We start from the raw sequence: 16,234 nt of genomic DNA, 5'->3' as shown, positions 1-16,234 counted from the left end.
TTCCTTTTGCAATAATCACCTTTTGGTCTGAGCAAATGAAGATACATGTTTGGATGCACATTTGGATGCTAAGGAACAAATAGTTTAAGTCTATGTGATAATATTCCCCTTTTGTCATGTATAATTTTTGTGAACTATTATAGATTCTTGGATGTATATACTATGTCAAAGTGGTTATTTTCTTTTGGGATAGTTGTACTAATAAATTATATATTGTAAGTTATCTACTTTTAAATATTGACAATGCAATATTTGATTTTTATTAGTTTTATGCTATTAAAAAATGGGATGTTATTATTTTTTTATCAGAGTAACTTTATAAGCAAGTTATGAACATTAACATTGTGGTTAGAAATCAATTGAAAAGAATATTTAAAAAAAAATAATCTATATTTTTTTATCTTATTATTAGTTTAAACTACAAGTTAGATATGGTATAAATATGATGTATGTCGAGAAAATTTTGTAAAAATGTAATTGGCATGTTGCTCAACATCGAAGGAAAGACAATACATGGAGTAAAATCACGTCAAGATTTGGATAAGATGTATATACTTTTCGAGTTACATTTGTAGATTACTAGAAAGCACACCTATTTGCACCTAGTTTTTCATACACTATCTAAAAGAAGAAGAAATGTTTTGAAGTGTTCACATGGTGTGAAAGTGTCATCAGAGTACTCATCAAATGTTAAGAGTCTTATATTTATGAAAAATTTGAAATTAATTTATTGAAGTCTACAATTTTCGTATGTTAATGCAACAAATTTTACTATGATTACTTGCAACATCCAGTCTTCTAGTATCAAAATTGTTATTAACTCAATTGTATTTGCTCTTCAATGTCATTTATTAGAAAGTAATTACAATCAAACATTCTAAACAGAGAAGAAAGTTGTGACCAAGAAGCATAACCTATGCCACCAACAAACAAAACCTTAGGAATATCGAAACTTGTGATTTTGACCTCAGATTATGGATGGCAAAATGGGGCAAGCCCGCCGGGCCGACCCCCCCCCCCCCAAAAAAAAGGGCAGGCCGGGTTGGAATTTCCAACCCGTGAACCCGCTGCAGCACGCCCTGCCTGGCCCGCCAGTTTAGCGGGCCAAAATAGGCCGGCCCGCCAACCCTTTTTTTAATTTTTTATGTTTAAAATTAAAAATAATTAAAAAATAATACTTTTTTTATATTATATAAATAAATTTATAAAAAACTTTTTAATAAAAAGTTTAAAAAAGTTAAAAAAAAATAAAAAAAAATAAAAAAAAAATAAAAAAAGTAAAAAAAAATAACATATGGGCCATCCCGCCGGCCCGCCAGCCCGTCCGAAAACGGGACGGGTTACAATTTTCGTCCCGTTTTGACATGGCGGGCCAACTCGGCTTGGGCCATTTTTGGCGGGCCACAGGTGGGCCGGGTTGGCCCGTTTTGACACCCCTACCTTAGATGATTATGAGATTAACATTGGGAAAGAAAATTGATGATGTAAGGTTTCATTAATACCAACGGAGGGTACAATGTTTTTGGAGTTTGTGAAGTGCTTTTCAAAGTCAAGAATGTTTATTACATTTGTAAGTTTTAATCAATTTTACCTTGTTAATAAAAACATTATTGACGGATGCTATCGACAGATAATTGGCATCTAACTTGACTAATAGATACGAAATTTTAATATACACTTTACAAATAATATAATTGACATATTTTTTAAACAAATTTTACACACAATTTTATTTGTGGATGTGGATATTTTTGTCATTAAGGCAATCGTCATCACTGTTAGTATCTTAACAGTAATTCAAATTTTACCGATAAATAATAGTCCATAAGTATATATTCTTGAGATTATCAATAAATAATAGTCGATAAGTAAATATTCTTGAGATAATGTAAAATTTTTTGTAGTAAAAATAAATATGATAGAGATGAATACATGACAATTTAAGTTATTTATTATTATTATTATTATTTATTGTTGCTGTGATATGTATTTTTTTATTGTTAGTAACTTAATAATTTTAAATATGTTTGTTATAAACTATAACGCTTTTAAGATGTTTTTTTCTAAAGTAGCACCGTTTTTAATAAGATTTTCTTAGATCACATATTATTTATAATATTATTATTTTCTGTTTAATATAAAATGTTTTTTCAAACTATGATTTTATTGAGTTAATTTATGTAATATAAAATGATATATTAAATTGAGTTGTTAGGTAGTTATTAATAAAATATTATATAATCATTATTTTTTATCAATATAATACTTTTTTAAATACTATAATATTTTTGAAAAATATCTTCTTCTTCTTTTTGGTCTAGTGAAATTGTGTGATTTAAAGTTGATAACATTTTAAACGATTTAAAAATGATAAAGTTATTTGGTAATCAAAATTAAAAATTTAAATTAATTATTTAATTTAATATTTTAAATTTACATTATTAGAAATTTTGTTTTCAAATAATTTAAAATGACTACTAAGAAATTCATTTATTAAAATTATTAAAAATTCTATAAATTCAATTTAAAAATAAATCAATAATATTTACAAAATAGATAAATAAATTTAATATTTATTAGCAAAAAAATACATATTAATTATTTATTAGTTTATATAAATTTATCAAAAGTAACAATTTAAACAAAAAATACATTTTTATAATTTTAATTAGTTTATAAACTGTGCTGTTTTCTAGAAGGTTAATGATTTATATATGTTGAGTGTATTTGATATTTTGAATAAGATATTATTAATTCATTTGATTGACTTTTAAGTTAACTTTATCAATACATAAATATTTGATGAAATACTTAAAATAGTTTACTTTATAAATTTTTATACTAGATGTTTCTTTAATTAACTCATAATTTTGAATTTATTTAATTTTCTTATATTATTATTTTCTATATTTTAATATATTTTTCATTGCCTATAATTTCTTTTATTTTAAAATATATTTTTAAGTTTATGTATTAATTATTATATTATTTTTATTTTGTTAAATTACTTTTTAATTTTTTTATGTATAGTTTAAGTAAAAAACAATTAACATAAACATGACAAATTTTATTATATGATGAGGTATGCAAATTATACAAAAATAAATATTTTAAGTAATAAGTTTAATGTAAGATTTAGATTAATAATTAAATATTTAATTTCTAATAATAAGTGAAAATTTAAAATAACAGTCAAATAAAAAAATAATTAAATATAAAAACTGGTGGCTTAAATAATAAAATTAGTAAATTAATTATTTTTAATTTTAAAATATTATTTAAAACTAAAATTGAAAAAAAGTGGGTGAAACAATTATTATATATATATATATATATATATATATATATATATAACTCAATACATATATATTTTTTATTATAACAAAATTAATAAATTATTATTATGATTTTAATTAAAAAATATAATTTCAATAATTTAAATTTAAAATAACAGTCAAATAAAAATTAATTAAATATAAAAACTGGTGGTTTAAATAATAAAATTAGTAAATTAATTATTTTTAATTTTAAAATATTATTTAAAACTAAAATTGAAAAAAAGTGTGTAAAACAATTATATATATATATATATATATATATATATATATATATATTACTCAATATATTATAAGTCACTTACATCTTTTTTAACATAATAACTTCCTCTGAACTACCTATCCATGTTATTAATTTTGATTTATTTATAGAAACCTTTTCTCACTAATTATAAAATAGTATTTTTTTTTTAGAAAACAAACAAATTGTTCATATAATTTTTTTTTCTAGAAAAGAAAAAAAATTATATAATAAAAATTGTATAGTTATGTTCCTTTATATCATTTTGTATTTATTAATTGGTTTGTTAGTTAGTTTTATTAAATAATTTAATGTAATAAATTAATTAACTAATTGAAAACTTATAAACTAGCAGCTAATTTATTAGTGTGAAACTCGTAAGTTAACAAGTATTTTATCATTTAAATGTAAAACTAATTAAGGATTGTTAAAATTGATGATTCTCATAGTAAAATATAATATAGCGCTAACCAGTGGCGGAACTTGACCAAAAATCTTAGGGGGGCAAATTATATTTGTTATATATAAATTATTTTTTTTAATTAAAAAATAATAATTTCTTTAATTCAAATTTCTAATTAGAATTCAATGAAAATAAACTCAATTACCTGTAACAATGAAAATATGAGTTAGATCGTCCGCTTGATTTTTTATTAAAAAGATAGCACGGTAAGCAATATACAACATCTTTTAATGGCGAATACTATAACCATGAAGAAAATAAGCTAAACCATGTGTACTAAAATCTTCTTGGATGATCATCTTTACCAGACAACGGATAATTTTCTAAATGCATTTTTTTCATCTTCATCACAAGCCTTCCTCTTGAAAAAAGAATCAATTAATATACTTTTTATCATAATTTTTCTAATATAAATTTGTCACCTCTCACCTATTTACAAAAAAATAAAATTATGAATGCCCCAAATTAAATCTTAAAAGCAAGACTCGATATTTTAAGAAAACTAATAACTTCTAAATGATTAGCTTCCCTTACCTTAGAGTAAATTCCTAATCTTGCTGTTTTCTTACACAACTTCAAAGTCTAAAATAGTTCCATCTACACAAAGAAGAGTTTGATCAATAATTAAAGCATGATTTGTTGATCTCTAACAGATAGAAATATATGCCTAGAGCGTAGAAAAGCCACATACAAGAGGGAAACAAATTGTTTCAAAAAAAAAGGGAAAAAATGAACTTACTCAAAAGAAGAAGTTGTTCGGTCCAAAATGTTCATTAACTCTTCAATTTTGTCATAGTGCAATTTGATTTTGAAAATAATAAGGAATTGACGGTAAAAATTGAGATGAAAATAAAATGAGAGAAAGAGATGGAGGCATGGAAGAGAAAAACTAAATAACGAAGTATAAGAAATTATAATAGAAAAAAAACATAATTTTTAAATTTTAAAAAAAATTCCAAACTAAATTAATATAAATAAGATAATAATATATAAATAAAATAATAATATATAAATAAAGTAATAATATATAAATATATATTTTTAAATATATAGAAAATAAAATAAAATAAAAATCAATTAATATAAATAAAATAATAATATATAAATATTATTTTTTAAATAAATAAAAAATAAAATAAAAAAATGGTTGGGGGAGCCGTGACTCCCCTTTGTCACAACGTTCTTCCCCCACTAGCGCTAACCTTGATCTATGAGAGATCCTATGAATATGCGTTCTTCAATTTATAATTTTGTTGTGTGCTCTTCAACCATCGTTCCCCAATCTATCTCTTTGTCTTTCTTTCTCTTCTCACACACGTTCTTGATGAGTTAATGTGAAAAAAACCTTATGGCCATAGACAAAACCCCAATCCCTTTTATAAACCACTGTCCATCAAGTTATTTTTTATTTTATCTTTAGTTTATTTTATTTTATTATCACTTCCCATAATAATAACCAATAAGTCTTTAAATTTTTATTAAATCACAATTGGACCATCATAATATTTCAAATGAGTCACTAATAGAATTAATTCGTCAATTAATTCTAACATTCTCCCACTTGACTCATATGATGTCATAACATTATGTGATTTAATTCATAAACATAATGTGCATTAAAAGACCTTACATAAATTAGTTCCATCATTATTCATAATTAAAGATACATAGATAATAAGAGTCATGACGGTCACACATCATTTGATCGACATGATCCCTTCTATGTACTATTATATCATCCCTTTCTCCTTAATATGACCTTAAAACAAGAAGTCCATAATGGGTTCAAACATAATGTCATTTTTACAAAGCAATAACATAGCATAATTTGTTTTTTTCATCATAATTTGCATGCATAAACATAAAGAAGAAAACACAGATCTCAGAAACTTATACATTAGGGAGCTCAGAGTGTCACATAAACATTAATAACATTAATAATCAACATTTAACATTAACTAGTGGACATAATGCCCATATTCTTTACATGACCAACATACAATTTGGGCGGTAACCCTTTTGTTAAAGGGTCAGCAATCATAAGATTTGTGCTAATATGTTCTATTGACACTCTACGTTTCTGAACTTCTTCTTTAACATCAAAGTATTTCAACTCCATGTGCTTAGCACCTTTGGAATACTTGTCGTTTTTAGAAAAGAAGACTGTTGCAGAATTATCACAATAAATTTTCAGCGGCTTGGAAATATTGTCGATTACTCCAAGTCCTAAAATAAAGTTCTGCAACCAATTAGCCTGAACTGTGGCCTCAAAGCATGCCACAAATTCAGCTTCCATGGTGGATGTAGAAATGACATACTGCTTCGCACTTTTCCATGAAATCGCTCCTCCAGCTAAAAGATACACATAACCAAATGTAGACTTTCTTGTATCCACATAGTCGGCAAAGTCTAAATCTGTATAACCTATCACCTCAAGGTGATCATATTTTCTATAAGTAAGCATGTGATTCTTTATTCCTTCTAGGTATCTTAAAACTTTCTTTGCAGCTTTCCAAAGCTCCAGTCCTGGATTACTTTGGTATCTACCAAGCATACCAACTACAAAGCTAATATATGGCCTTGTACATGTTTGAGCTTACATCAAACTCCTAACAACATATGCATAAGGGATATTTTCTATCTGTTTCCGTTCCAAATCTTTCTTTGGACATTGCATGAGACTAAATTTGTCTCCTTTCTATATTGGAACGGGAGATGCTGAACATTTATCTATTCTGAATCTCTCTAAAACTACTAATATATGCATTCTGAGACAAACCTAACAGTCCTTGTGATCTGTCACATAATATTTATATTCCTATCACATAGTATGCCTCACCCATATCTTTCATTTCAAAGTTATTAGAGAGAAACCTCTTAGTCTCACTTAATATACCAAGATCATTAGTCGCAAGCAAGATATCATCAATATTTAGAATCAGAAATATAAACTTAATTCCACCGACCTTCAGATATATACACCGATCAACAGTGTTTTCCTTAAATCCAAAGGACACAATAGTATCATTGAACTTAAGATACCATTGCCGAGAAGCTTGCTTAAGTCCATATATCGATCTCTTAAGTTTACACACCATGTGTTCCTTTCCTTCTTCAGCGAACCCCACCGGTTGGTCCATATAAACATCCTCTTCTAAATCCCCATTCAGAAAAGCAATTTTAACATCCATTTGATGCAACTCAAGACTATAATGAGCTACTAATGCCATGATAATTCTAAAAGAATCTTTCTTAGAAACAGGCAAAAATGTTTCCTTATAGTCAATGCCATCTTTCTAAGTAAAACCTTTGGCAACAAGTTGGGCCTTGTAACATTCAATATTGCCTTGAGAGTCACGCTTAGTCTTAAAGACCCATTTACACTCAACTCTCTTGCATCCTTTTGGCAATTCTACAAGGTCTCATACGTCATTATGTGTCATTGATTTAAGCTCATCTTTCATGGCATCTAACAACTTATCAGAATTATCATCATTAATGGCTTCTGAAAAATAAATTGGATCATTATCAATACTTAAGTCATTTTCTGGCTCTTGTAGATAAACCACATAGTCATTCGAAATAGAAGACTTTCTATCTCTATGAGATCTTCTTAATACTATTTCTTGTTGTTGTTCTACTATTGGTTCATTGTTAACCTCGGGATCATTAATTTGTTGTTCTTCTTGATTGTTATGAGTTTCTAAAACATGTGGAACAACAACTCTTGATAAAGAAGTACTAGGTATAGGAACTTGTACTCTAACTTTCTTAATCTCCACATTTTGTGAAGCTTCACTCCCGGTGGTTTCACCATTCTCAATGAACCGAGCATTACTAGTTTCAACGATTCTTGTACTATGGGTAAGACAGTAAAACATATACCCTTTTGATTTTTCTGGATAACCAATGAAATATCCACTGATTGTTCTTTCGTTCAGTTTCTTTTCTTGCGGATTGTATATTCTTACTTCTGCCTAGCAACCCCAAACATGCAGGTGTCTCAAATTGGGTTTCCTACTCATCCACAACTTAAAAGGAGTCTTTTGAACAGCTTTACTAGGAACTTTGTTCAACAAATACATGACAGTCTTTAAAGCATACATCCACAATGATACAAATAAATATGAATTACTTAACATACTCCTAACCATATCCATTAAGATTCGATTACGCCTTTCTGATACACCATTTTGTTGTGGTGTGTCTGGCATTGTGTATTGAGCACAAATACCACGTTTCTCAAGGAACTTAGCAAATGGACCAGAGTGTTGTCCATTTTCATCATATCTTTCATAATACTCACCACCTCTATCAGACCTTACGATTTTGACCTTTCTGTCTAATTGTCTTTCCACTTCATTTATATAAACTTCCAAGGCATTCGTTGATTGAGATTTCTCATGCAGTAGATAGACATGTCCATAACACGAAAAATCATCAATAAAGGTGATGAAGTACTTCTCTTTATTGAAAGAGTTTACATCAAACGGACCACATATATCGGTGTGTATGATTTCAAGAAGCTGAGTGCTTCTCGTGGCTAATTTCTTTGTGTGTTTTGTTTGTTTTCCTTTAATACAATCCATACACACATTCAGATCAGTAAAATCTAAATCCGGAAGGATTTCATTCTTTACTAATCTTTGCATTCTTTCTCTAGAAATATGTTCCAAACATTTATGCCACAAGTAAGCAGATCGTTCATCCACTAAACTACGTTTAGTGCCAACATTGTGATGCAAAGTCAAAAGAGTTTCAGCATATAAATTATCTAAATTCAATTCATATAAACCATCATAAAGTGTACCAAATCCAATCAAAGTACGCTTAAACAAACTGAAACAACCATTCCCAAACTTAAAAGAGTATCCAACAACATCAAGCTTAGACAAAGAAATTAAATTCCTAGTGATACTAGGTACATAAAAAGTATCCATAAGGTCTAAGTGATATCCAGTGTCGAGGATTAGACGATAAGTCCAAACCGCTTCCACTAGAACTTTCTCTTTATTGCCCATGAAGATGAACTTCTCATTTGGGTTTATGGTTCGGGTTGTAAGAAATCCCTGCATCACATTAGAAACATGAGTCGTACATCTAGAATCAATCCACCACATATTATGGAGAACTTCAGTTAAGTTTGATTTAAAACATACGTAAGCATTATGCTCACCTTTCTTTTCGAACCAAGCTCTACGCTTTATGCAGTCCTTTTGGAAATGTCCAGACTTCCCGCAAAAATGACATTTGTCATTTTTCTTTTGGATTTTGGTTAAGGACTCGTCAATCTTCAGTGGTCCTTTACCCTTTCCATGTTTCTTAGCAACTTTCTTTTCAACAGCTCCTTGATTCTTCACATATTGAATATAGTGGCTTCCTAAGTTCTTCAGTCGGGTCTCCTCCTGAACTAGCATACTGTGCAATTCATGCACATTCCACTTGTCTTTCATGGTGTTGTAGTTCATTTGGAACAGACCATACTCAAACGTTAATGAGTTTAGAATGAATTGCATGAGAAAACCTTCATCCACTGCCATTCCTAGAGACTTAAGTCTTGTTGCAATATTTGTCATCTCGATCACATGCTCATGCATGGTACATGAACCGTCAAACTTCATGGTGGTCAACGTATTCATCAGTGTCCCAACGAGAGATTTATCAGCAGTTTGGGAGTGCTCTTCCACAAATTTCATAAATTCTTTTGCGTTATCGGTTTTGGGGAGAGTTGACTTAATATTGCTTGTTATGCTCTTTCTCATAAACATTAAACTAAGTCTGTTTGATCTTTCCCAAGATTTATAATGGGCTTTCTCTTCATTGCTACTGGCATCCGTGATAGCAACCGACTTTTCAACTTGAAAAGCTAGATCAAGATCCAACACACCTAAATGAAATTGGACTTGCTCACTCCAGTTAGGGAAATTCAACCCATTAAAGACTGGAACAAACGAAGCATGCGAGTGTAAAGATACCAGAACAGAGACTACAATTAACACATGCCTAACATTAATGTTTTGAGTCATAAAGCTACATGTAAAAACATATTCAAACATAAACAATCATTCTATAAATATTAATGTTCTCCTATGGGAGATCCAATAATACACAAACATAAGCATAATGATGCTAATCATATTATAACATAATTGATAATTAAAAAATGCATCAACTAGAATCACCTACTACCTTTAGGTATATAAATAAAACTAGTGACACATACAAAATTATCTACAATCATGCTCATTAATTATAAGAACAATTAATCAACCTTTGGGCGATCCTGAAATGTCTTATAATTAATGAATTTCAATTAACCCATAAATTTAATTATTCATAAATTAGCATCCATACTAAGGGTAATTGAAATAAAAAAAAATATTAATAATTTGAAATCACAACAAACTTTAAAATTTTGGCCATTTTAGTGACTAACAAAATTTATCATACTTGAATTCAAATAAATAAATAAATAAACACACATTTAATTGTTATAAACCATACATAGCATTCTCATTAATTTTAATTTATCAAAAACATATATACATTATTCACATAAAATATTACGTGCCATAAATAAAATCGAAAACCATAATTTCAATTCATGCAATTAAAAACTCGTAAAATGGAATATTTTTCAATTCCAAACCTTTTGATATATAATGACAAGATAATGCACGAACTTAATCCAATAGCATTACTATTATTGAATACAACTAAAAGACCATTATTGTTATTGGTAGAAACGTAACCGCACACGAGACAAATACCAATCAAATTTAATAAAAAGCTTGCAAGAATGATTCACGCACTTGTGGTTTATGATCCACATCAAAACCAATTCATAAGAAAAACATAAGAAAAACACTTTCGAATTAGGCACGTATTATCGAGAAGCTTTACTATTTGCAGTTAAATCATGCGGTAACAGTTTCAACCAAAAAACTAATTCATGCCCGTTCAACGTTTGTAACACTCAACTTTCAATTCAATCATGAGGTGCATATTCACTTTTACATACGCAACAACGAAAGACGGTAAAACCCCTATATTTTATAATTAAGTTTCATCAAAATAAATTGTGAAGCATACATCTTAAAATCTCCAAATCCTTAATTAGGGTTTATCTAATTAGACATTAACACATAATTGGAAAATCATAAATCTTACAACACATGCTCTGATACCACATGTGAAATTAATTAAGGATCATTAAGATTTATGATTCTCACACGATCAAACATAATAGAGCATTAATCTTGATCCATGAGAGATCTTGTGCGTTATTCAATTTATAATTTTGTGTGCTCTTCAACCACCGTTTCCCAATCTATCTCTTTGCCTTTCTTACTCTTCTCACACATTCTTGATGGATTACTGTAAAAATAACCTTATCGTCAGAGACAAAACCTCAATCCCTTCTATAAACCAACGTCCATCAAGTTGATTTTTATTTTATCTTTAGTTTATTTTGTTTTATTATTATTTTCTATAATAATAACCAATAAGTGTTTAAATTTTTATTAAAACACAATTGGACCATCATAATATTTCAAATGAGTGATTAATAGAATTAATTTGTTAATTAATTCTTATATTAAAAACTAGTTTATAATCTACCAATTAATTTATTGGCCAGTTTTCACAACTATAGTAATTATTTAACTATAAAAATATTAATTATGTATTATTTATTTTGTCAATTATTATATGTTTCTCTGCATTCTGATTTTTGTTTTTTCACATTCTAAAGTTTTCATTTAAAAGAATGGCAGTCATAAAACTGATTATATCTTAGGATTATTATAACTTCAAATTTGAAAGTCAACAACGGTCTATCATTCAAGTTTTGTTACTTTATCATTAATAATAATGTGAAGCATTTAATTATTTATTTAGTAGAATTAATTTCATTAAATTTAATTTGATTCAACGGTCATTTTAATATTTAAATTTTGATAAATGAACATGACATATTTACGTTTCTTTGTAAATATCCAACGGTTATCTATTTAGCAATATCAACAAATGAGTTGGTCGGTGGTTCTAACTTGGTCAGAAAAAGAATATGACTTTTATTTAAAATAAAAGTAAATGAAAAAGGTTATATGAGCTGATCTCTGGTTTTGTTATTTGATTTTAAAATGGGAAAATGATATTTTTATTAGTTTATAATTATGAATGAATTAGATTATAAAAGGCAAATAGATTAACTTGAGAACATAAGATCCATTTAAACCATACCTTAAAAACAATTCCTTTGTATATTCTTTGAATGATATTTTTATTTAATTATTTATGTGATTTTTAATATTCTCTACTTTTAAAATTTTCATTTTAATTTGAGATGAACTCTAATTCTAAATAAAAAAATATTTAATAAAATATTATTTTTTTATAAAAATATTATTATAACAGTTATATAAAAATTAAATTTTGTCTCTATTGTTTAATTTAAAAAAAAAATTAGAATTAAATTGAACAAAAATAATGTATATAGATACGAGATCAAATTAAATATAAAATACTCAATCAATATTTACTAATAACATCTATTACGTATCTTTAATTATTTAAACGATATTAAAAGTAAAATTAAATTGAATAAAATTGACAAAAATTAAAATTTAATTGAAAAAGTATTATGAATAAATTTTCTTGAAAAAAATAGCACCTAATAAATTTTTTAAGCCTACCAAACTAACAAGATGAAAAAGTACACTATTAAGCATTACACTATTCCATTCCATAACCATTACCCTTTCACACCCAAACACTTTCAACTTAAACCATAATTATGGTACAAGTCAAGATGTATGACAGAAAACAAAGCAGCCGTTCAACTTAGAACTCCAAAAAGCTTAGGTGTATTGTGTGATACATACACAATTTCCCATAAAACACACACATTCTTCATGTCTGTTACTTATATATGTAATTTAATAATGTAAAACACAAGCAAGTTAAATAGTGCCTACCACAGAGACCAGTCTTTTCTTGTCCTAGAAAATACTCATTATTCTCCTAACTCTTATTCTTTTCATCTCCCTTGCTTTCTATCGGCCTCTGACACAAATAGCTCCATCAGCCTCATTCAATTGGTCTCAAATAAATAGTGTCCTCAAGTCATGGCTCTTTTTGTGTATCTTGTGTTTTTCCTGGCCCTGACTCGTCATTCAAGTAAGTACCTGCACTGATTTCTGTGTGTTCTTATGATTCAACATTTGATTTTCAAAGTTCTTTTGAGAAGTGATGAACGCCCTTTAGTTTTCTGGGGTGGGTTCATATGAATAATTGCAGTTCCTGGACTTTTTCCTTGCTTTAGTTTTGGGGTTTTTCTATAAATGGTCTTTTCTACTGTTCTGCAGAAAGATGAAAAACTTTTAGAGTTATTTTAGGGGCTAATGGAGTTTTGACCTTTTTTTCTTTATGTAAAACATGTTTCTCATGTTGTTAAACCGATATGACAGGATTATGGTGTGAAATAACCTTTTTGCTATGTTTCTGATTTTTTTTTTGATTTGCAATAGGTGCTCTTTACTGCTTATGCAAAGACGGTGTTGGTGATCAAGCCCTTCAGAAAGCAATAGATTATGCTTGTGGAGCTGGAGCTGACTGTATGCCTATTCTCCAAAATGGAGCTTGTTACCAACCCAACACTGTGAAGGATCACTGTAATTATGCAGTTAATAGCTATTACCAGAGAAAGGGTAATGCTCAAGGAACATGTGATTTTGCAGGTGCTGCCACAACCAGTGCAAATCCACCTGGTAAGTGTACTTCTAAATGCATCTATTTTTGGCCACATGTTCTAGTATTTCACTTTTATTAATGCTCTTCTCTTTCTTGTGCATTTTTTTTTCTACAGCTACATCATCTGGGTGTGTCTACCCCTCAAGTCCTAGGTATGTGTTCTTTGATTATTATGGGTCTCATTTGATTTCTTGTCGTTTTATCTGTCATGCATCCATTTAATCGGTTAAGTTCTTTGGAAATTCAAGGAATTTTGAGGCAATCGAGTGTGAGGTTTTGGAATCTTGATGAAAATTCCTTTCTAATAGGGCATTTTATGGGTGACGGTTGGGTTCTTCCATCCTCTAATGAATCGTTTTTCTTGTAACCCACTTTTTTGTGTTCCTAAGTCTCTTTCTAGTTTCCATTTTTTGTGTTTAGGTGAATGGTGGCATTGGACAATTTTAGCATTATACCCTATTTTATTAGCATCTAATTTTCACTTAGCATAACCCAAAAGGCATTTTGAAAAACTGGGATTCATTTGTTTTAATTTCAAAACTGGCAATATGACTCTGAAGAAACTAGTTTGTTTTATACTAAAATCCCCTTTTCTGGGTTAATGCACTCACCTCCCTGAAGCAGAAATTCTGAATTACATTCTTGCAGAAAAGTTATCTAATGACTACCAAATAACAATGTCACACTTGCTTCTTCTGATGAAATATGAGGTGGCATGATTAGGATGTTTCACAAACATTTCCTAGGACTGAACTTATGTAGAACATTTAATTAATGACCAAGGTTGTGATAAAATGAAACAGGTTTTGATGGTCCTTTTATTTTGGCTGTCTTGCAGCAATGCAGGAACAACACCATCAACTGGATCACCACCTGGTACAACCCCATCAGCAGGTACAACTCCTGGTACTCCTAACACATTTGGAATAAGTCCAACATCTACAACTGGTTTGAATGGTAAAGGAGCTAATTTGGGAGCCACCAACTCTGTGTTGCTACTGCTCTTAGGGCTAACCATGTGGTTAGCAATGAAGGTGTAGCCTAAAGGTACAGTGCCACCATGGAAAAGCTTGTGAGGTTTTCATGTAATTTTACTTCTGAGAATCATCCACAAGCAATTCAAGCATACCCGTTTTTGTTTTTTTCCTTGCAAGAGAAAAAAGAGTAGAAGTTTGGTTCCTTTGTTTAGTGGTGATATATGTTGATTTATGATTACTATTGAGGGGTTGGAAGTAGCACTTGGCTTTTCTCCATTTGTACATCTAAGACTGTGACAGACACTAGTTTTTTAATTTAATGGAATCCGGCTACCCCATTTTTATAAACTATTCTGTTCATCATTCAACTTCATGTTAGCTGGCTACTCTACGTCTCTGTCACTCACAGTTTAACCTTTTTCAATTGCATCTAAACCCATTGTTCATTCATTTTCTCCAATATACTATTTAAAGTGTTTCATTTTAACTATTTGAGGACCTTACAGTATATCCTTTAATAAGATGTTTTATGTTATTCTTAGGTACATGCATTATAGTTTTTTTTTGCTCTGATTTACAAGTATCACGTTAACTGATTTGACAGTAATCGGTGTAAAATTAGGATCCTGTGATATGGTACTCTTGCTACTTTATTATGAGGCTAAAGGGGTTTTGAAAATTCCAAGTTTCCAACAGACATACCAGTGCATATATTATAGAAAAAGCAAAGGTCGTTCAAATGTCCTTGCATCAATAATACGATGTCACTTGTGAATTTTGTGAATTTCCTATGTCCTTCTCTTTCTGCTGTGGTGTTTCATTCATGTCGTGGAACAATTTTTTCCTCGGACGTAATTGCTTTCTAAAAGTCAACAACAACAACTGAGAATAAATTTGTTTCACATCATGCCATCCATAGCCGACAAATCTGAAATAAAAAATAGCACATGGTTTCTCCATCGCCATTTTTTTCTACTGTTAATCACAACTGAAATCGTAAAATCTTATTTAAATTATTCTTTGACTCAAATGATAAGAACTCAGTATAAAACGATTTTTACACATACACATGTATATATATTACCAAACAGTTACATCATTTTTTTCCCTCCAGTTGCTGTGCACGATTCCACTACTATATTAAGGATGGAACTGATTTATGTACTATGGAATTTCCAACCTGTTTGAGGCTATGTAACTTATTTGGTAACACCCTAATAAGAGAATCATTGAACTAAAGATAGAGAAAAAGAGCCTGAGTCACAACAAATAATGTATTTTGCTAACTTACCAATCATGTTGCCAGTTGCCACCGTCACAAACATTTTTCAATGATCTATTGCTTTCAAGGCTTCCTTCGTCCAAATTAATGACATAAACAAATGGGAATCTCATTTTCAACACGAAAACACAAACAAATTTGAATTAACATTAGAATTTGATAATCTTAAATGTGGCATAGTTT

General features: G+C 29.0%; 1 protein-coding gene across 1 annotated transcript; it reads left to right on the top strand.

Moving 5' to 3' along the window:
• The first annotated feature begins 12,967 nt into the window (after positions 1–12,967).
• On the top strand, positions 12,968–15,117 carry LOC114176853 (PLASMODESMATA CALLOSE-BINDING PROTEIN 4-like). Its single transcript, XM_028062031.2, has 4 exons — positions 12,968–13,219; positions 13,570–13,809; positions 13,908–13,944; positions 14,631–15,117. The coding sequence occupies exons 1-4, from the start codon at positions 13,168–13,170 to the stop codon at positions 14,830–14,832; spliced, it is 531 nt and encodes a 176-aa protein (XP_027917832.1). The 5' UTR covers positions 12,968–13,167; the 3' UTR covers positions 14,833–15,117.
• Positions 15,118–16,234: the final 1,117 nt, after the last annotated feature.

The sequence above is a fragment of the Vigna unguiculata genome, chromosome 3 (assembly GCF_037176805.1).
Source record: "Vigna unguiculata cultivar grain cowpea cultivar isolate G323 ecotype 2 chromosome 3, ASM3717680v1, whole genome shotgun sequence".
NCBI classification, from domain to species: domain Eukaryota; kingdom Viridiplantae; phylum Streptophyta; class Magnoliopsida; order Fabales; family Fabaceae; genus Vigna; species Vigna unguiculata.
Note: the sequence above shows the minus strand (reverse complement) of the source record. Positions and strands in the feature narration are given on the sequence as shown.

Coding starts and splice junctions, on each gene's coding strand:
- LOC114176853 (XM_028062031.2), top strand. CDS start 13,168: ATGGCTCTTTTTGTGTATCTTGTGTTTTTCCTGGCCCTGACTCGTCAT. Junction 13,810..13,907: donor AACCAGTGCAAATCCACCTG/GTAAGTGTACTT, acceptor TTTTTTCTACAG/CTACATCATCTGGGTGTGTC. Junction 13,945..14,630: donor GTCTACCCCTCAAGTCCTAG/GTATGTGTTCTT, acceptor GCTGTCTTGCAG/CAATGCAGGAACAACACCAT.